Here is a 21,898-nt window from a genome sequence, read left to right as displayed (position 1 = left end):
GGTTAGATCTCCTTGCAGTCCAAGGGTCTCTCAAGAGTCTTCCCCACCACAGTTCAAAAGCATCAATTCTTCAGTGTTCAGCTTTGTTTATAATCCAACTCTCACATCCATACATAACGATTAGAAAAACCATAGCTTTGACTAGATGGACCTTTTGTTGGCAAAGTAATGTCTCTGCTTTTTAATATGCTGTCTAGGTTGGTCATAGCTTTTCTTCCAAGGAGCAAGCATCTTTAAATTTCCTGGCTGCAATCACCATCTGCAGTGATTTGGGAGCCCCCAAAGATAGTCTTTCACTGTTTCCACTCTTTCCCCATCTATTTGCCATGAAGTGATGGGACCAGATGCCATGATCTTAGTTTTTGGAATGTTGAATTTTAAGTCAACTTTTTCACTCTCCTCTTTCACTTTCATCAAGAGGCTCTTTAGTTCTTCTTCCCTTTCTGCCATAAGGATGGTGTCATCTGCATATCTGAGGTTATTGATATTTCTCCTGGAAATCTTGATTCCAGCTTGTGCTTCATCCAGTCTGGTATTTTGCATGATATACTCTGCATGTAAGGTAAATAAGCAGAGTGACAATATACAGCCTTGATGTACTCCTTTCCCGATTTGGAGCCAGTCTGTTCTATGCCCAGTTCTAACTGTTGCTTCTTGACCAGCATACAGATTTCTCAGGAGGCAGGTAAGGTTGTCTTGGTATTCCCATATCTTTAAGAATTTTCCACAGTTTGTTTTCTTTCAGGTACTTATATGTCATTTATATATCTTTGGAGAAATGCCTATTCAAGTGCTTTGACATGTTTTAACAAGTCTTCTAGGTGATTCTGATGCACATTAAACTTTTAAAAATCAAGTGACTAGAAACTAATAAACTACTACCACAAATAACGTATTAACATAATTGAAACCAACTGGAATAAAGGTGTTAGGTTTTTTCGAAAAAAAAATTATTTATTTGTGCTGAGTGTTAGTTGTGGCACGTGGGATCTAGTTCCCTGATCAGGGGTTTGAACCTAGGCCCTCTGCATTGGAGCTCATAGTCTTAAGCACTGGATCACCAGGGAAGTCCCAAGTGTTAGGGTTTTGTTGTAAGATTATTTAATAGATCATGGTGAATATGTGCTATTCAATCTTCGAAAGCTTGTCTCTTGTCTTCTTAAGTAGACAAAGGCTGAGGAGAAATAGATAAACATTTGGGGAAAGGAAGAGGAGAAATCGAAGAAGTGGAGGATAAACAGAAGCAAGAGCAGGAAAATACTTTCCACAAAACCAGATATGTGGAGTATTTAAGACCAAGTGAGGATTATGAGGTAAGATATCTTTAATTGTACTTTATACAGTAAGTATTCTTTTTTGTTGTACAGAAGGGCAGGTACTGAATTCAAGGACTTCCTTGTAGCTCAAATGGTAAAGAATCTGCCTGCGATGCAGGAGACCAGGGTTTGATCCCTGGGCTGGAAGATCCTCTGGAGAGGAGAATGGCACTCCACTCCAGTATTTTTGCCTGGAGAATTCCATGAACAAAGAAGCCTGGTGGGCTACAGTTTGTGGGGTGGCAAAGAGTCAGACACTGCTTAGCGACTAACACACACCATAGACTTAAGCTTCTTATTCACTGGATTTTAATTTAATTTTTAGAGTAGTAAATATGCTCATGTGGTTCAATAGTCAAATAATTTTAAATGGTACTCACTAAGTGGTCTCTTCCTATCCTTGAGAACCTCTGCTTACTTTTTCCTGTTCTTGTAGGTCGGTAAATACTTCCCTTTTTGACTGTGCTGGGTCTTTATTGTGATGCATAGGCCTTTCTAGTCAGGGAGCTCAGGCTTAGCTGCCGGGTGGCATGTGGGATCCTAGTTCTCTGACTAGGGATTGAACTCATTTCCCCTACATTGGAAGGTGGATTCTTAACCATTGGACCATTGGGCAAATCCCAGGTAAATACTTTTTTAGTAGCTTTTTTTTTTTTTTTACTTTCTGGTGGGCATCATTCTAGTCTTAGTTTATGTAAGTGCAAAAAAAAAAAAGGACATGTTATTTCCTTCCCCTCCCCTTATTATTTAAGAGCCTGTATTATGTACCCTGTCCTTTGCTTTATTGTTTTCTCATAACAGTATAATCCTGGAGATATTTCTGTATTGATGTGTACAGTGCGCTCTCATTATGTTTCTGGCCACATATTTTGCCACTGTTTGATGTTTCCTAATATATTCTGAATTCTTGTGACCTCTTTCATACAGTAAACTGTTATACTCTCACCTCCCAGTATTAACTTTTTATTTATCAGTGGAGTTTACATGAATATAAAAGACATTTATTCTTGCAAGGTAGATCAGGTATTCTATTTCTTTCTCTTTGAATTCCTGACATAACCATCCAACCAGCCTCCAACCTCTCTATCTCATTTACTGTCGTGTCTCCAGATACCGTTACAGAAAGAATAAATCTCAGTTGACGAAATTTGATGTCAAGATATGTCATTCTTTAAAAGTCTACTGAATTTTAATTCCAAGATTCCCAACCAGTAGGCTGGCGGCAGATCTGTTTTCAATTATAATTAGATCCTTTCTTCAGGATAAAGAACGGGATGTAAAAATTCATGACTGAAGAGTGTCCAGGTCTCTCTGGTTACAAAAATAGTGTTCAAAATCCTCTTACAAGGAAACAAAAAGTGAAACGAATTATAAAAGAATTCATACAGAGTGTCAGGTAATTACCAGAATATCAGAATTTGACTGTAGTATGTCAAAACTTGAGAAGCTCATTGTGTCTGGAGTCCATCCTAGTAATGAATAGTTTGCAATATTTATCTTGTAGTATTGTCATAAGCCAAATATCAATCTGTTTCTTTTATTCTTCAGTGTAATTTCTCTAAGGAAGGAATCCCAATGTATTCAGTTTTGCATCATAGCATGGAATATAGTGCCTGACACACTGGAATGAATGAATGAATGTTTCTTGAGTGAGTCTTCTTGGTCCAAGGAGATACAGTGATTGATTTGCAACAAGCATACCCTTCAAGTACATTTGCAGTCATGACTTCCATAAGAACAAAGAAAAAAGGACTAGACTAAGTGATATAATTTATTATAATCCTGTTAGCTTCTTTCCTTTAGTCATACCCCTAAGAGAAGGAAATGGCAACCCACTCCAGTATTCTTGCCTAGAGAATCCTGCGGACAGAGGAGCCTAGTGGGCTGCTGTCCATAGGGTCTCACAGAGTTGGACATGACTGAAGCAACTTAGCATGCGTACATGCATTGGAGAAGGAAATAGCACCCCACTCTAGTATTCTTGCCTGGAGAATCCCAGGGTCAGAGGAGCCTGGTGGGCTGCCGTCTATGGGGTCGCACAGAGTCAGATATGACTGAAGTGACTTAGCAGCAGCAGCAGTCATACCCCTAATTTCTTTTATATTTCATGCCTTAGATGGATGCTTAATTGATGTAATTATAACATTTATTCAGCTCTGAAATGGTTTTTTTCTTGACCTTGTTGTCTGGTGTGTGTTGGAGAAGCAGCATGGTTTGAGGTTATGAGTGTAGACTTGGAAGCCAGACTTCTTGATATTGAATTCTGGTTTAGCAATTTACTACCTGAGTAACTTGGGGAAATTACACCTCTCTGTGCCTCAGTGTCCTCACTTGTTATGAAAGTGTTAGTCACTCAGTTGTGTCCCTAACTCTTTGCGACCCTGTGGACTGTAGCCTGTCAGGCTCCTCTGTCCATGGGATTCTCCAGGCAAGAATACTTAAGTGGGTTGCCATTTCCTCCTCCAGGGGATTTTCCCAACCCTGGTCTCCTGCATTGCAGGCAGATTTGTTTACTGTCTGAGCCACCAGGGAAGCCTCAATTATTATAATAATACCTGTTTCACAGGGTTGATATATTAATACCTATGAAGTGCTTAGAGTAGAATCTAGCACAAAGGCGATTAACTTTCTTTCTTAAAATTTTTTTTGATGTGGACCATTTTAATTGTCTTTATTGAATTCATTACAATATTGCTTCTGTTTTATATTTTTTGGCTATGAGGCACATATGATCTTAGCTCCCTGACCAGGGATTGAACCCACACCCCCTGCATTGGAAGGCAAAGTGTTAACCACTGGATGGTCAGGGAAGTTCCAGGGAGATAGCTTTTAGCTTTTACTTTTGCCTAGCCTGGAGACAGAGCTAAGGGTGCTTGAACTTCAAAGACCATCACAGTTTAGTTTATAGCATCCAGGCTCTGTCAGAATCAACCAAATGAAGACTAGGACTCCTAGGACTCCAGGGATCTTCTCTTTAAACTCTGGAAGCTTCTACTCCTCCATCCATATGATGGATGATTTAATGCATATGAGTACCTCCTTGAGTTTATATTCATCCTTTGGTTCTGGGTCAAAGTTCAAAAAAGAAAAGATGTTTCAATGTAACACTCTGATTTAGGCTTTGAGTCCTATGTATTCTTTCTTCTAGGAAAATTCACTTCTCTTTGAATCACCTCTTCAGTATTTTCAATCTGTCATCCTTCACTGAATCTGATACCCAAGGTTAACTAACTGATCACATGTATTGGTCAATGGCAGATTTGGTTCTCAGGACACATAACTTCCAATTCAAATCAAGTCCCAATTAATTATGCTGCCTCCCTATGTTGGACAGTCAACTTTCTATTTCATTACTTGCCTTTAATGTGGAAAGTCTTTCTTTCTCCAGGAAGCCATTTGTTCTCTCATAAATCCACTCTTTGACTTTTTCTTAGGGTATTGCCATAACCAAACACACTTTTCATACTCCTAGTATATAATCCAATACTTTCTTCTTTTCTCTGGAACCTTTAAATGAAACCTACTCAGACTACCATCTCTGTAATGTTTTTCAGTTTTGAAATCCCTTAGCCCTTGACTTTTTAAACAGTAATTTTATTTATTTATTTTTGGCTTTGCTGGGTCTTTATTGCTGCACTAGGACTTTCTCTAGTTGTGGTGAGTGGGGGCTACTGTCTAGTTGCAGTGTGTGGGTTTCTCATTGCGGTGGCTTCTCTTGTTGCAGAGCGTGGGCTCTAGTGTGTGGAGGCTTCAGTAGTTGCAACACGTGGACTTAGTAGTTGCAGCTCCTGAGCACTAGAGCACAGGCTCAATAGCTGTTGCACATGGGCTTGGTTGCTCAGCAGGATATGCTATCTTTCCTGATCAAACCCATGTCTCCAGCATTGGAAGGTGGATTCCACCTTCCTCTTGCTGTGAATTTTTATCTTAGGAGTCTATTGGGAATCACATAGAAGTGTAATAAACATTTATTGAATAAATGAGGAAACAGTGATAGAGACGGACCAGAAAAAAAAAGGTTTATTCAACAAGCCTTCAGAGATGTTAAAAATTATCTTTCTTTCATGGAAATCTGAGTCTGTGGAACAGCAGTTTGCTGTGGAACAGCAAACCAGCAAAGCAGGTTTCATCGACATGGTCTCTAAGCATTTCCAGTATCTGTGATAATGGAAAGGATAGAAAGTTAAGATGGACATGGGTTTCTGAAGCAGTGAAAATTCCTTCCCTGAGATTTGGGTAGTGTATTGTCTGAGGAAATCCAGTTAGTATAGTGGAAATGAGATTCATTACTTAAAATGATCCAACTTGCAGTTCTACGAACTGAGATTTGACTATCAGGGGCTCCTTTTCAATAAAGGTATTTTTCTACAATAAGTTGCACTTTGAGCAGTATGATATCCATGAAAAATATTTAACCAGAATTTTATGGAGGAGATTTGAGAGGAGACAAAGGGGTTCTCACTCCATCTGGAAGGAGTTTTGCTTACCTTTGCTGCAAGGAGCACTGTACTCAGCAACTGCAAACTCATCTGAATAAAAACAAAAACAGTCAAGCAAAGTGAGAGGGAAAGCAAACATCCATGGGATACAGGTTAGTGAAAGAATCTTTACTGTGGGAAGAATTGATTAGAAACACCAGCATCATTCACTTGATGTGTTCTTACTGCCTTCTGTCTTCAAATACTGTAGATTATGCTTTCCTTTACCCTAAACTCTTGAAGGGCAGCAGTTTAGATATTATACTTACTTAAATTTCATATTGTCTTATAGTCGATTTTATCTGAAGAAAAGAGAACTAGATATCCTACAGGTGCTTTGTATTAGCAATAGTACATTTGCACAATAGGTAATTTCTACAATGTTTGTGTAGAAGACAAAGACAGGAGAATCAGACTTAGTGGAGACAAAATGAACTGATGAGAGCAGTTAGTTTAATGAACTGGCCCAACATATCTCTCACAAATAGATCTCTGTGATCAAGATTTTAATTTCTGTGTGAACATTGCTCTCACTCACCTGTCTCATAATAGTCATAGACTTTCACGATGGCCGATTTCAGATCCCTTACTGGGATGTCTTGCAGAACTGTAAAGGTCAACGTCAGGGTCTCATTTGTCACCTATAAAGCAAAAGGGAATTAAATTATACTCCAGGGAGCTTCTGTCTCTCTTCTTTGAGTGAGTTAAAGTATTCATCTATTTTGGGGAAAAACTTTTGTCAACTAAGAGGGTCCTTAAATTGGGTTAAAAGCTCTCAAAGTAGATGGAAACTTCCCCAAACTGTTTCTTAAATAACTAAAACTATTCATACACTCCCATTAATGTGAGTTCATGGCTCTGTTCATAAGGGTGAATGATGTATGCCTTTTATTGTTTGAATACCTATGTATATTTTTAAGTATCAGAATTCAATATTTTTACTTCTCTATCTTGCAGAAATACTTGTTAACTCAAAATACGTCTATATATATATGGCTGAGTACTTTCGCTCTTCACCCGAAACTGACATAGCATTGTTAATCGGCTAATGTGTGCAAGCTAAGTTGCTTCAGTTGTGTCTGACTCTTTGCGACCCTATGGATGATAGTTCACCAGGCTTCTCTGTCCATGGGATTTCCCAGGCGAGAATACTGGAGTGGGTTGCCATACTCTCCTCCAGGGGATCTTCCTGAATGAGGGATTGAACCCTTGCCTGTTATGTCTCCTGCATTGGAAGGTAGGTTTTTCATCACTGGGCCACCTGGGAAGCCCAATCGTCTATACCCTAAACTAAACAGAACAAAAAGTTTTTAAAAAAAGGAATATAAAAGGCAGATCGCTGCAGACTTAAGTTTCATAAAATTGTGAGCTATAATATCCATCAATATGGGAACGAATAAACTATGCAACAACACACAACTATAACATCAGATTGGTTATTGGTGGACTGATCTTATATTTTATGGTCTGTTTTACTGATGTGATGCTGAAATGTGTGTGTGCTCAGTCACGTCCAACCCTTAGCGACGCCAAGGACTGTAGCCCACCAGGCTCTTGTGTCCATGGGATTTCCCAGGCAAGAATACTGGAGTGGGTTGCCATTTCCACCTTTAGGGGATATTCCTGACCTGGGGATCAAACCCTTGTCTCTTGAGTCTCCTGCATTGGCAGGTGGATTCTTTACCATTGATGTCACCTGGGATGTTGATATAATAATTGACTAACCCCAATGGTTGTTTCCTTCTATTATGCAGTATTTGCAAAATAACTTGTGCACATAAACCAGCACCTTTTATGGAGAAATTATTGTTTTTGGGGGGGTCCTAGAAATATTCATATCCCAATATTATATATAACAAGCCATTTCTTCTCATAGTCCTGGATGAAATTATAAATAGAGGAGAGGAGAATATTCATTGGAACTAATGCTAGAATGCTCAAATTTTTAGTATGGAGGTTATGTCTACAAAAATGTCTTACTTCATTTCCTAAGTAGCTCACTATCTGTATTTTTTTGCAGCTAGATTGGTAGGGTGCTCACCTTATCCAGATAAATCAAAACATGGTTGTTGCTAACTTCTGTTCGGCTCACATCAGATCTTTCAAGCTGAAGAAAATCAAGACATTGTAAATGTTAATAAACAAGATGAAAACCCTGGGGAACCAGAGAAAAGAATGTTTATTACCAAACTAAGCCTGAGGGTGAAATTTCTTGAAATGCTTCTTATAAGCAAAGACAATAATGTGGCAAAATTAAAAAGGAAAGGTAATTGGGATGCAGGGTTTAATATTAGTATGATACAGGACCTATGTATAAAGTTGATTTATTTGAGGAACAGGGAACAAAAAGACTTAGAAATTACCCATATTTCAAGGTTCAATTCACATTCCATTCCTTTATGGAGGTTTTTTTTTTTTTTTTTTTACTTTTTCTTATTCTCAGTTTTCTCTGTACTTCTGTAATAGTTATAGTTTATGTCAATCTTTTTCATATTTTTTCACTAGTTCATGTGCTTATGCTTTATTTTCTGAAGATTATAAGCTCCATTAAAGTAGGAGCTTGCCAACACTTTTTTTCCTAGTAGATGTGGCTCCCAGCATAGTGCTGTTCATGACAGGAGACAGACTGTTGCTCTGTCGCTAAAGCAGTGGAGAGTAAGGATGCTGGAGCTGGCAAGGTCACCAGATCTGTCCAGGAAGTTCAGAAGACTAAATTAATATGATCTCTAATACCTGCCACCCCAGAATGATCCATGGTGAAAGAACAGCCTCAAAATTGTCTGAATTGACCACTGAAGTTAGTAGTGAAAGACTAGTTAATGATAACAATGCTTCATTAAACTAGAAGAAAATGAGAATGTTTTACAGACCATTTGTTTTTCATGGGTGGCAGTTTAAAATTAATATTTCAAATTAATATCTTAATGGAAACATGACCAAAAAATCCATCACAAAATTTTGAGACCCATTAGAGCAAAGTTTAATGAGAAAACAAACAAGCAACTCCCCATACAAACATGCTAAATTATATTTCTGCATTTGGTGAAAGTAATGTCTTTGGTAGGAGTTGATTTAATAGTATTTTATATTAATGTCTTAGTCTAGAGATATATAAAACATTAGATAAAATAGAGTCTCCTGGGCTTATTGGAAACCTACCATTTTCACTGTTGGTTTCAAGGGAATGAAGCCAGATACCATCTTCACATCAACAATTGCCATGTTGGAGGCTGGACGGCTTCCGATATAACTAAAGATCCAGGGAAGAAAGGAATTAGGATTTTCTGTGTCATTAAATATTCTTTTTCTATGTCCAGTAAGCACATAAGAGCCCTGAAAGGTATCAGAAATCTTCCTAAATTTCTTTCAAATAGCTCAAAAAACTGGCTGTGCATTAGAATCTTCAGGGGAGCCTGTTGAAGCCACAGAGACCAGGTCTTACTCCAGATCAGATAAATCAGAATTTCATGGGTGTGACCTCCGGGCATCTGCCTTTTAAGAAAACTCTGTAAGTGATGCATAGTTGGGCAGTTCAGTTCAGTCGCTCAGTCATGTCCGACTCTTTGCAACTCCATGAACTGCAGCATGCCAGGCCTTCCTGTGCATCACTAACTCCTGGAGTTTACTCAAACTCATGTCCATCGAGTTGGTGATGCCATCCAACCATCTCATCCTCTGTCGTCCCCTTCTCCTCATGCCTTCAGTCTTTCCCAGCATCAGGGTCTTTTCATATGAGTCAGTTCTTCACATCAGGTGGCCAAAGTATTGGAGTTTCAGCTTCAGCATCAGTCCTTTCAATGAATATTCAGGATTGATTTCCTTTAGGATGGACTGGTTGGATCTCCTTGCAGTCCAAGGGACTGAGTCTTCTCCAACACCACAGTTCAAAAGCATAGATGGGCATGAGACTGCTAATCTATCCAGTTATTTGTTACATGTACTTTGTTTTTTTTTCCTGAATAATATCCCCAACCAGGTTATAATATTCTTGTTGTTGCTGTTCAGTCGCTAAGTCGGGTCTGACTCTTTGTGACCCCATAGACTACAGAATGCCAGGTTCCCTTGTCCTTCACTATCTGCCGGAGTTTGCTCATAATATTCTTGTGGACAGATACAAATAGCCCAGTAGTTATTTGAAACTGGCTGCATATGTATGTATTTCCCCCAGATTGATTATTTTATATATAATATGAGATTTAATTATCACCAGTGGGAATTCTAACTAGAGAGTCACTACTCCCTTCTATTCATACTTTTCAAGAGGTCTCCACCTTTGTCCTGGATAAACTAAGAATAATATCAGATTTCATGACAATAGAATGAAATCAGGATGAATCATTACATTAGAATAATGTCAGGAATTCAGGTTAGAGGCAAGGGGTAGTGTTCTTTATGTAATTATTATTGAGGGGGATTTATAAGCTGTAAATAAGGAGATTAGACACTAACAGATCCTGCAGTGGGTGATATAAAACGTAAACTCCATCACTGAGAAATTCTGTGTCAATATGGGAATGGGTTGCTTTTTCAATAAATGCAGAACAGACATTCACCATCACGCTGCTCTGCTTAATGCGGAGTTCTAGTGAGAAGACTGACTGTTATACCCAGGACTACATGATGCAGTCAGAGGTCTTACCTGACACTCAGTGAGATCTGGAAGCTGGTGTGGGCTTTGGGTCCATCACAAGTTTGGGGCAGCGTCTGTACCTCCAAAGCAAATGGGAACTCGTCTTTTTTCGGGAGAACATTGTATTTCAAAGATGTCTGTGGAACAGATAAAAATCTGTGATTTTCCCTTCCCCAGGACTCCTCCCAGCTTCCCCAACTCTTTCATTTGCCCCATCATTTGCTGAATTAGGACTTTTCAGTGACCATGGTGACTTTGGACCTTCTGTCCACAGAATCTCACCTGGAGGTAAACACATCCTTCTCCTGTGACTGATATGCTGTACTCTCCGGGCACCTCTGGCAATGAAACCTGCTGTAGTAACAGGCGGTTGCTGTTTTCCACTTGGAATTTTGTGGAAAATGTCCCTGAAGACTGGATGGTCACCTGTGCAGCCTTTCCAGTCCTGGTGAAAGTGGCTGCTCCGTATCTGGACAAGGCGTGGAGAGCTACCACTGTGTCCTGGGAGAGACAGGTGAGAGGACCCACTTAGGCATGACAACCCTTGGAAGACCCAAAAGCCCATGTTAGTGAATAGTGAAAGTCGCTCAGTCGTGTCTGACTCTGCGACCTCATGGACTGTAGCCCACCAGGCTCCTCTGTCCGTGGAATTCTCCAGGCAAGAATACTGGAGTGGGTAGCTGTTCCCTTCTCCAGGGGATCTTCCCAACCCAGGGACTGAATCCAGATCTCCTGCATTGCAGGCAGATTCTTTACTGTCTGAGCCACCAACAGAGCCCAAGAATACTAGAGTGGGTAGCCTATCCCTTCTCCTGGGGAACTTCCCAACCCAGGGATAGAACTAGGGGCTCCTGCATTGCAGGAGGATTCTTTACCAGCTGAGTAACCAGGGAAACCCACAATCTATGTTAGTTTTCACAAAAGGAGCTTTGGTTTCCTATTTCCTGTTCCCCTCACTATTTCAGTAGTAGAATTCTCATTTTAAGATTGATTTTACTCCTTAGATAGATGACAGAACCATATCCTTTGCATATCTGCCTTGGACTGTATGGTTCTGTCATATATCTATCCTTATTTTTCACCATCCTCAAATACTAACATTTTTCCTCATTTCAAGTTATTCTTATCTTCATTTTTTTCTTCTCATATGTGTTTGTATCTTGTTCAAACATTTTGCTATCTGAAGGCAAAGTGAAAGGTTCTGGCTAAGCACAGACCTGGGTGGAGGAGAAGCCACCCTGGGAATTCTGCTGCTTTGAGATCCACTTCACGGTGCTCGTGGCATGGGTGAGGTCCTCCACAGTCGGGGCAGGCTGGGCCGTGAGATAAGTGAGGAGCACGTAGGCTGTCATCTCCACCTCTGCAGATGGAGCCCTGGGTTGGTAAACATCCTCCGTGAGCACCCTGGGTTTCTGAGGTCGTGTCCAGTGGATGGAATTATCTGGAGGTATGAAAAAGATTTCTAAGTGATCACATACTCATATTCAACTTCAAGTAAAAGTACAGGAGCCAGACCTGAAGTGAGGGCTGCCTTCCAACGATAGTCTGTTAAACCTTATCTAGATGCTTTTCCTTCTATGAAAAGCTGAACTTGACTTCTCATAGAACTTGGGCTAAGGCGCTCATGTTGCTGGAGTCCAAAACCTACAGCCATCCAAGTTGTCAAATGGTTGCTGCAGTTGTGTTTGTGGAAGAAATAGCTGAGCAAGTTCTCTGATTGGTTGTAGTAATTTCCTGTATCTAATGTTATTCTGAACTTGTCTAGGGTTTGTTCAATTTTCTATAAAGCCTATCTTTGGAGATTTCTTATGAGGATCACAAATCACATGAGATTGAGTTTTCATTCATTAGATTAAATAAAAATAGAGTAATTCTCAAAATACCAAAGGCTGACAGGGTATGAATTAACAGGAGCTGATTTATACTGCTGTGGGAAGTAAATAACTCTTTGGAGAGTAACTTGGCAGTAATCCGGCAAAGAGGAAAATGTACTGAGCTCATGAATCCAGCAGTTAGGCTTTCCAAGTTCAAATTAGACAAACTCAGGTACTACCCCCTCAAGGAGAATATGAGTATTCATTGCAGCATGGTTTGCAATAGAAGTAAGTAAACAAGAAAAGATCCATGAGAAGAGACACTCTAAGTTATGACCTTTTAGTATATTGTAATGTATTATGCAGTAGTGAAAATTAACACACCCATACAAGGGACTCCTTTCAGCCTAATATTGAACTTAAAATACAAAAGGCAAGTAGACAGACAAGGATCAAGTAGAAATATTTAGAAGGATGATAGTTCTTATCTAGAGATGAAAAATGTAAGCATTCTGAATATTATTTAAGATTACACATGCAATAAAAAGATAAATCCATGGAGATTTTAATGACACATTCTGGATCAACTACTTTTTAGAGTAGAAATGGCACCCCAGGGGTTCTTCCAGCATTGGTAATATTTTGTTTCTTAAGCTGAAAGGGTGTATTAAAGGTATTTTCTAATTATTCTGTATGCATTTTTGTATATCTGAAATATTTCTCAGTGCATTATAAGAATGAATAACTAATAGCACTGTCAAGGGAGAAAGGCAGGATATGTTTTATTGTATATCTTATTATTTGCATCTTATTTTTATTTCTTCTACCTCTCATACAGGCCATTATATACATAGAAATATTGCATGGATAATGAATAGACTTGTCCAACATCATCAGTCTTGTGAACTGAGCATACTAGAATTTATTCGTGGGATTACTTCCTTCAGTCTTATGTTTAAAATGATATGATACAGCCGCCCGGCTAGCTCAGTCGGTAGAGCATGAGACTCTTAAAATGATATGATACACTGGTTGAGGGTGGGGCATATATTGAGAACTGATATCTTAATCAATAGCTAATACTTGTATAGCACTTGCTCTGGGCCATATACTGTTTTAGCACTAGTCTTCAGAGGCCAAGCTTCTTACTACTACATATACTGCCTTTTATCTTTGCATGTGTAACTTGAGTAAGAAACTTCAAGTCTATAATGATACAGAGGGACTTCCTTGGTGGCCCAGTGGTTAAGACTCAGCCTTCCAATGCAAGTGGTGTGGGTTTGATCTCTGGTCGGGGAACTAAGATACCACATGCTGCGTAGTGTGGCCAAAAATTAAAAAATAAACAAAATGTAAATATAATGATATAGTTAAAAGAAGAGAGGGAAAGGGATCCTGAGGGGAGTCATGGGAGACTTTTGGTGTGAAATTCTTGATCCCGAGAACATGGGATGGGAGAAAGTTCCCAGGTGTGCTCTCACCTTCCTTCACGGCTTCCTTATCCAGTGACGTGAGTACCTCTGTCCTCCTTTCCTGGTTACCCGCCAGGGCAAAGGCGTAGGCCAACAGTGCCTTGGTGTAGACGTGGCTGCCTTGGGATCCTTCCTTGGCTGACTTCCACGCTGAGTCCAGGCAGAACAGGGCATTGCGGACGACAGGGTGCTGGTGAGGGAGAACAGGAAAGGAGTGAGCTGTGTGAACAGGGAGGCTGGGGCCCCCAGGTAAACACAGACCACAGTAGAGAGGTCAAGAAGTTGTTCAGAAGCATTTGTCCCTCTAGTCTTGTTTTTATGGATGTAGAGAATAGTATTTTTTAAAATTAATTAATTAATTAATTTTACTTTACAATATTGTATTGGTTTTGCCATACATTGACTAGTATTTTTTAATCTGTTAGTCTACATTCATAATGCAAGAATATAATCCATATCTTTAGAATTCATTCTATGTGTGTGTGGTGCTGGTAGTGAGGTTGCTAGGGAAGAAATAGACTAGGGCCATCACTGGGAAAGTGTAAATGTTTCTTAGTGGTTTGATCAAATTCTCTATTGATCTGGGAAGCATTGGCATTGCATAGAGGGAAAGCTGAGTAAGGTGACATTTCAGACAACATGTCAGCAGTTTCACTGCATCCAGAGCAATGCTTTAGCCAAGACACTTACTGTGACAGGGAGAGGCATCTCTAGAAGGGCGATGGTGATGTAGGCAGAGAGGGTCACTTCATCGTCCACCCCACCCTGTAAACATGAGACAGAGAGAGATTTGAGAAAGAAAGACATTTATAGTCATACAGCTTCCCTTAAGAAACAAGAAAAATCTCAAATAAACAATTTAATCTTATGCCTGAAGCAATTAGAGCAAGAAGAACAAACAAAACCAAAGTGTGTAGAAGGAAAGAAATCATAAAGATCAGAGCAGAAATAAATGATATAGAAACTAAAAATTAAAAAAAGGTCAAGGAAACTAAAAGCTGGTTCTTTGAAAAGATAGACAAAGTTGATAAACCTTTCACTGGACTTGTCATGAAAAAAAAAAAAAAAAAAAAAGGGAGCAGGCAGGCCCAAATCAATAAAATCAGAAGTGAAAAAAGGAGAAGTTACAACCGACACCACAGACATACAGAGGAGTATAAGAGAGCCTACCAGCAACTATATGTCAGTAAAATGGACAATCTAGAAGTGGACAAATTCCTAGAAGGTGCCATTTCCCAAGATTGAAGCAGGAAGGAATAGAACGTTTGAACAGACCTATTACCAGTACTGAACTTGACTCAGTAATTTAAAAACTCCCAGTAACTTCTGAGAATGCTCTTCATCAGCTCCTTGTATTCTGCTGTCATGGGATTTGTCCTAATCCACATTCATCACCGTGGGGCAAAGTATCATAGTCACCCTAAGTTCCATCCCCTCTTTCTGATGCTGCTATCCAGGTTTTATTTTCATCTGATACCTTCCTTAAGGAATGAATCCCTAGGTTATCACTTCCTCTCCTTATCCTTGTGGACAGTATAATGGACAAACCGAAACCAGCTCTGAGAACACTTCACCTTGATGGCATTGTTAAGCAGAGACCCAGAACTCCTGAAACAACCATTGCTCTTCTGCTTTTGGGCCAACCAGGTGAGAGCTTCGGTAATATGTGCTTCATCAATGAAGATATAGCTTCGAGCCTGGGCAAAACTCTTCAGTACAAAGGCCGTGAGCCTGCAGGGGAGAGGAAATGAAGATCACATCCATGTTGGTACAGTGATTTCATAACCACTTCACAGCAGCAGCCTGAATAGGACACGTCTCACACTGATGTGAGTCATCTAACAGACATACTTATCTACTTAGAGCTTCCATTGCCTTTACTTGATGAGTCTGCTGGATTTAGTACAGTTGACTCTTGAACAGCATGGTTTGAACTGCACTAGTCCACTTAGTCAATGGATTTTTTTTTTTTAACAAATATATACTAGAGTACTACATGATCCCCAGTTGGTTGAATCTGTCGATGGACAAATAGTGTAGAATTTTCCATTGCTGAAGGTCAGCACTCATAACCTGCATGTTTTTCAAGGGTCAGCTGTACGCCTAATGTTACTTTTTTTTTCTATTTATTTGATTAAGGCTTTAAATCTTTAGTGATTTTCTTTTGCAGAGGGTAGCATCTTCTCATACATAGGTCTTACATGAGGTACCTTCTGACACTGTTTTGCCTGAGGTATTTCTTTTGATTTTTTCTGATGTGGGCCATTTTAAAGGTCTTTATTAAATTTGTTACAATACTGCTTCTGTTTTATAAAGCTTGTGGGATCTTAGCTCCCCAACCAGAGATTGAACCTGCACTGCCTGTGTTAGAAGGCAGTCTTCACTTCTGGACTGCTGGGGAAGTTCCTACCTTAGAGATTTTAAAATAATGTTTGATATCACTGGGACCATCTCTTTTCTTTCCTCCTATTGGTGAGTTTATTAGTGATCAAAGTGAATCTGATCTAAAAAACATAACTGAAGTTAACACAATTTATCTGGAAGTTATGTGATATGGTCACTGGCTATCTCATTAAAAAAGTCATGGTTATGGAGGCTGTTTTAAAAAAAAATAGCTATTTCAGAAAGAATACCTTGGTGTATTATGAACAGGATGAATTCTGGGGACAAGTCTAACATATGTGTATTCAAATCTCAGCTTTTTTGCTTGTTACCTTGCTAGTCTTGTATATTTATCCAGTATAACCAACTATAGGCTTAATGATAATATCTGATAGGGTTACTGGGAATATAATTTTGACCATATATGTGAGAGAGCTGACACAAAAATAGAAGCTCAGAAAAGCTGTCTTTCCCTTACCAGGTATTGCCCTCACTGTTGCTATGATGGTCCCCAAAGGTGCTGTACGAGCCATCGAAGTGCTTGTAGAGCAGCTGTCTCTGGTAACCTGGAGTGGAAGGTTAACGAAGCAACATGACAGATTGTACATTGCATGGCAGGATAAATCATCAAAATGCCCTGGCATCTGGTGCTATTCCCTAAATTTTGCTGCCATGTGTGGATGGTTTTGAGTCCTAAACATTTTATTGGAGGTAGGACACCGGATAGGTTCCATGAAATTAACTGTCATAGTATTCTTATTATTGTAAATATCCTAAAATGATATATTTACATATCACAGAATGGATAAGTAACTCAAGCCTACTGGAGAATCGAATCTGCTGTTAAAAATTTAACACTGCAAAGTTTTCATGCACTTATTCAGTCACTCACCAGTGTTGAGGTAGAGGATAGCCTTGGACTTGAGCTCTGCAGTCAGCTGCTGTGTCTCCTTTAGATAATCCAGAACATAGATGTTAGGGGCAAAGAGGGCCATATTCTGTTCTCCACAACCATAGGGCATTTGGAGGAGATTTTGTGTGTTTCGCATGGCAGAGCCTAATATGTCTCCTAGGAAATGGGAGAGATGGGAAGTCATAAAACTTATAGATTATCGTGTATCAGAATCATTAGGAAGAAATGAATAATTAGCTAAGGTAAAGAAAGGAGCATTTTTAGGAAGGGTGAGTCTTTCAAGAACAGAGGTATGATTAAAAGCAATAAATAAGTCCAAAGGAGAAGAGAACAAAGAAATTAAAATTAGAGCTGTTATTTTGAGAAAATATTTATGGAAAAACTAGTAGATATTGTCTAATACAGTACACCAGTCCCCTATAGTCCCCTAGGGCTGGAGACTCACCCAAAACTGAGAAGGAGGCTCGGGCAGATTCTTCCACCACATTTGGTGGCAGCTTCAGAGATAATGGTTCAGACACCTTGGCACCTAGAGAAAGAAACAAATCAGCCATAATGAAAACGACTTCTACTGTATATCTTCCTAAAGAGCTCCAAGACCCAGAAGCCAGAACTATGTCTTGAACCTAAACGTCCTCTGAAAAGTTGTCCCTCTTTTAATATTCTATTTTTTAAATATCTTCAACATATATGAATGGGATTCTGAGATTTCTAGAACCTTTCCTTTCCCAGCCTCCTTGTGTGTGGAATTGTAGCCAAAAGAAGGCTACACATTGAGTGTTGCCTGTTACGTCGTGATTCTGTGTAATTCCCCACAAGGGAAGCCCCAAATCCAGTTTTTTGGGGCTTCCCTGATAGCTCAGTTGGTAAAGAATCCGCCTGCAATGCATGAGACCCTGGTTTGACTCCTGGGTTGGAAAGATCCTCTGGAGAAGCTACCCACTCCAGTATTCTTGGGCTTCTCTAGTGACTCATCTGATCAAGAATCTGCCTGCAGTGCAGGAGACCTGGGTTCAATCCCTGGGTTGGGAAGATACCCTGGACAAGGGAGAGGTTACACACTCCAGTATTCTGGCCTGGAGAATTCCATGGACTGTGTAGTCTATTGGGTTGCAAAGAGTCGAACACGAGTCAGTGAGTTTCATTAAGACCAAACTATGGTCAGAATATCTTGGTGGTGGTTTCAGCTGTCACTCAAAAGTTCCTGAATTCTACCTTAATGCTCAGTCTTTACTTCCATCAAATTTCACCAGATATGAAGACGGTATTTTTATGGAAACCCTAGACAGGGGGAAAGGGGTGAAGATGAGCAGTATTTGACTCACTGCAAAGAAATTAATAGTTGCTGATAAACATACATTTGCTGGCATTTTAATACTGGTGAATGACATGAAGAAGAAAAGAAAAAAATGTAGTATTTATCATCGTACTGCATCCCATCTTTATAGACTAATAATGAAACTTTTGTCAAAGGGCACAAAGTATCAGTTATACAAGATGAATAAATTCAAGAGGTCTATTGTAAAGCATAGTGCCTAGAGTTAATAATACTGCTACAAATTAATAATAAGTTAATAATACTGATACAAATTTATCAATGTATTACTTAAAAATGTACATGGATAATCATTAAAGTATTAAAAAAGATTGCAAGGTGGTGACAATAACCTTTAAAATGAGGTTTTGGTTTTTTTAAGGCAAAAGTATTTTTGTATACCTAAATGTTTGCTAATAGGATATATCATATTACAAAAACATAATAAGAGAGTGAGAGGAAACTGTTGGAAGTGATGGATATGTTTATGGTATAGATTGTGGTGACAGTTTCACAAGTGTATACTTCCTCCAAACTCATTAAGTAGGATACATCAATTATGTATGTACTATCAATTAAATTAATTACAGTCATGCAGTTAAATTTAATCCTGTAAATATATAATTGTGTGCTAAATATACAGTTATATTAATTATATATTATTTGTATGTCAAAAAATTCTCTTACATTAAAAAAACTTTTTGTAAGAAAACAGATGACATAGCAAAACAAAAAGACAAATTACCAAATGAAAGGAAATATTTACTACAAATTACTCAATAGATAAAGAATCAATGTATACAACCGAATCCAAAAAAACCCAGACTACTCCAACATATTGAAAATGGTCAAAGGATATGAAAGCAATTCATAAGCATGCAAAAATAAAGTCATCCTAATTTTCAACTAGAGAAATGTAAATTAAAGCAACAATACTTTTTTTTCATCCAGATTTTTGGTTAAAATTTAAAAACTTTGATGCTGACAAATACTGGTGATCATGCAGGAAAATATAAACTGGTGGAAATAGAAGCATATTTAGGTAATAGACTTTGTTCAGTTCTGTTAAGACTAAGAATATACATTACTGGCTCTTAATTAGGAATTTCACGTTTTGGTATCTACCTTAGATATACTTGCATATATAAATAAGGAGGCATCTATCTATCTATCTAGTCCAGCAAACAGTTGGAAAAACCAATTTGGGAAATGCTATAAAACCAAGCAGAACTGTGATAGCTTGAAATTAAAAGGAATTATCTAAATCTATAATTTAACATGGAGAGATTTCTAAGATAAGTCCTTGAGTGAAAAAGAAAGCAAGTTATATGATTAAACTTATCCATTTATGTAAATCACTGTACAGAAACAAATTTATCAATGTATTATTTTAAAATGTACATGGATAATCATTAAAGTATTAAAAAAGATTGCAAGGTAGTGACAATAACCTTTAAAATGGTTTTGGTTTTTTTTTAAGGAGAGAGTATTTTTGTATTATGTGAGTAATTAAAATTAATTTCAATAAAACTCTGATGATTAGCTCTAGACACATGAGAGAGAGGTCAAAATGAAAAACTCAGAAATGGAGGAAAATCCATGTTGGATTTGGTAGTAAGCAGTAAGTTCACTTAAATGTAGAAACAAGGCTAAATAATAAGGCAATTATGTTTTTTATAGTACATTTCATATATTAATATGTTAAGTCCTGACATGACAAAAATATAATAAAGAGAAGTGAGTATGAAGAGAAAGGCAAGAAATGGTGTTTTTCTTTCTGGCTTACTTCACTCTGTATAATAGACTCAAGTTTCATCCACCTCATTAGAACTGATTCAAATGTATTCTTTTTAATGGCTGAGTAATATTCCATGGTGTATATGTACCACAGCTTCCTTATCCATTCGTCTGCTGATGGACATCTAGGTTGCTTCCATGTCCTGGCTGTTATAAACAGTGCTGCGATGAACATTGGGGATATACACCATGGAATATTACTCAGCCATTAAAAAGAATTCATTTGAATCAGTTCTAATGAGATGGATGAAACTGGAGCCCATTATACAGAGTGAAGTAAGCCAGAAAGATAAAGACCAATACAGTATACTAATGCATATATACAGAATTTAGAAAGATGGTAACAATAACCCTATATGCAAAACAGAAAAAGAGACACAGATGTACAGAATAGACTTTTGGACTCTGTGGGAGAAGGCGAGGGTGGGATGTTTAGAGAGAACAGCATCAAAACATGTATATTATCTATAGTGAAACAGATCACCAGCCCAGGTTGGATGCATGAGACAAGTGCTCAGGGCTGGTGCACTGGGAAGACCCAGAGGAATCGGGTGGAGAGGGAGGTGGGAGGGGGGATCAGGATGGGGAATACATGTAAGTCCATGTTTGATTCATGTCAATGTATGGCAAAAACCACTACAATATCATAAAGTAATTAGCCTCCAACCAATAAAAATAAATGGAAAAAAAAAGAACACATTGTATTGATAAATTTCTTAGTGTATTGTTTCTATAAATGTTTTTGTCTAGATAAGAAAATTCTCCACAAAGATAAAGCTATATCTTTTACTGTAAGCTTCTTTAGTTTCTTTTTGAATGACTGATACGATGTTAGAATCGACACCAAACAAATAAGTGACAGGACAAATGGTACAGGCTGTGGCAACCTTTTCTCAGGAAGTACCATGGCCTCATTCTCTAATGTGGTTAGCTATGCAAAACTCGGTGTTGCAGTGGCTTGAATTCAGCAGTTCAGCTACTCATTCTGTATTGTGTATTATAATTATATTACACATATGCTACCCATGTTGTATTACTAAATACTCAAGAAAATATCCTCTTTGGCAATATTCATTTTGAATCTACCCACTTTCTATTAATACTTATAACCACATCATACACTAGTCAGAAGGTCATTTTGATAGTTGGACAGGTGCTTAAGAAATAAAGACTCAGAATTTATGGGATAAGGATAATCTCCTGATCAAATTACTTGGCTTCTTTAAGAACCAGTTTCCTCACCTACAAATGGGTTGAAGGTTCTTCGGATCTTATCTCATAGGGAAACTGTAGGAAGGGTATATATAAAATGCCTTGAACTTAAAATATTATACTCTAGTCAATGTCATTTTAATTATGATGGCTGAGTCTTACCTGATGAACAAATCAGGGAGTTGAATGTTACTTCCTTCTCTAGTCCTTCAGGCTTTAGGAGGAAAGAAAAAAGTTAGAAATGAGAGATTTTCAGGACATAGGGGAACTACAGGTTTCTTGATGAAGAAAAGTATTGGAATGATTTTCAAATGTATTATATAAACAAATTGTTTAAGTGTAAGCAATATATGGAGACAGTTGATAGATGGGAAAGGGAGGAGAATTATAAAGTTAAATCAAGAGAGACAGAGATGAGAGAGAGATAGAGAGAGAGAATCATATTGTGAAATATCACACGATCATATATTATTTAGTCCTTCTTACCCAAAAGCTGGAACTCCAACTGGATTCACCACTGTTTTTCTTGACTCATTGTGACCCATCAAAAAAAAAAAAAGGAGGCTTAC

The 21,898-nt window shown here is 38.4% G+C and overlaps 1 protein-coding gene across 2 annotated transcripts in view; it reads right to left on the bottom strand.

The window, feature by feature from the left end:
- Positions 1-5,318: 5,318 nt before the first annotated feature.
- The window catches only part of A2M (alpha-2-macroglobulin), a 66,440-nt gene continuing 49,860 nt past the window's right edge, over positions 5,319-21,898 (bottom strand). For both annotated transcript variants that reach the window (XM_065941603.1, XM_065941596.1), the window contains exons 22-36: positions 21,492-21,543; positions 17,451-17,534; positions 16,985-17,161; positions 16,571-16,658; positions 15,285-15,441; positions 14,401-14,475; positions 13,720-13,900; positions 11,642-11,865; positions 10,707-10,925; positions 10,434-10,561; positions 8,954-9,044; positions 7,836-7,901; positions 6,333-6,435; positions 5,804-5,845; positions 5,319-5,474 (exon numbers count right to left, since the gene is read on the bottom strand). In XM_065941603.1, the coding sequence (XP_065797675.1) occupies positions 5,458-5,474; positions 5,804-5,845; positions 6,333-6,435; positions 7,836-7,901; positions 8,954-9,044; positions 10,434-10,561; positions 10,707-10,925; positions 11,642-11,865; positions 13,720-13,900; positions 14,401-14,475; positions 15,285-15,441; positions 16,571-16,658; positions 16,985-17,161; positions 17,451-17,534; positions 21,492-21,543 (1,704 nt within the window). In that variant the 3' untranslated portion in view covers positions 5,319-5,457. The remainder of the gene's footprint in view (positions 5,475-5,803; positions 5,846-6,332; positions 6,436-7,835; positions 7,902-8,953; positions 9,045-10,433; positions 10,562-10,706; positions 10,926-11,641; positions 11,866-13,719; positions 13,901-14,400; positions 14,476-15,284; positions 15,442-16,570; positions 16,659-16,984; positions 17,162-17,450; positions 17,535-21,491; positions 21,544-21,898) is intronic.

Source organism: Muntiacus reevesi, chromosome 1, assembly GCF_963930625.1.
Source record: "Muntiacus reevesi chromosome 1, mMunRee1.1, whole genome shotgun sequence".
In the NCBI taxonomy this organism is placed as follows: Eukaryota; Metazoa; Chordata; class Mammalia; order Artiodactyla; family Cervidae; genus Muntiacus; species Muntiacus reevesi.
The sequence above is the reverse complement of the archived record's forward strand: the minus strand, read 5'-3'. Positions and strand labels throughout refer to the sequence as shown.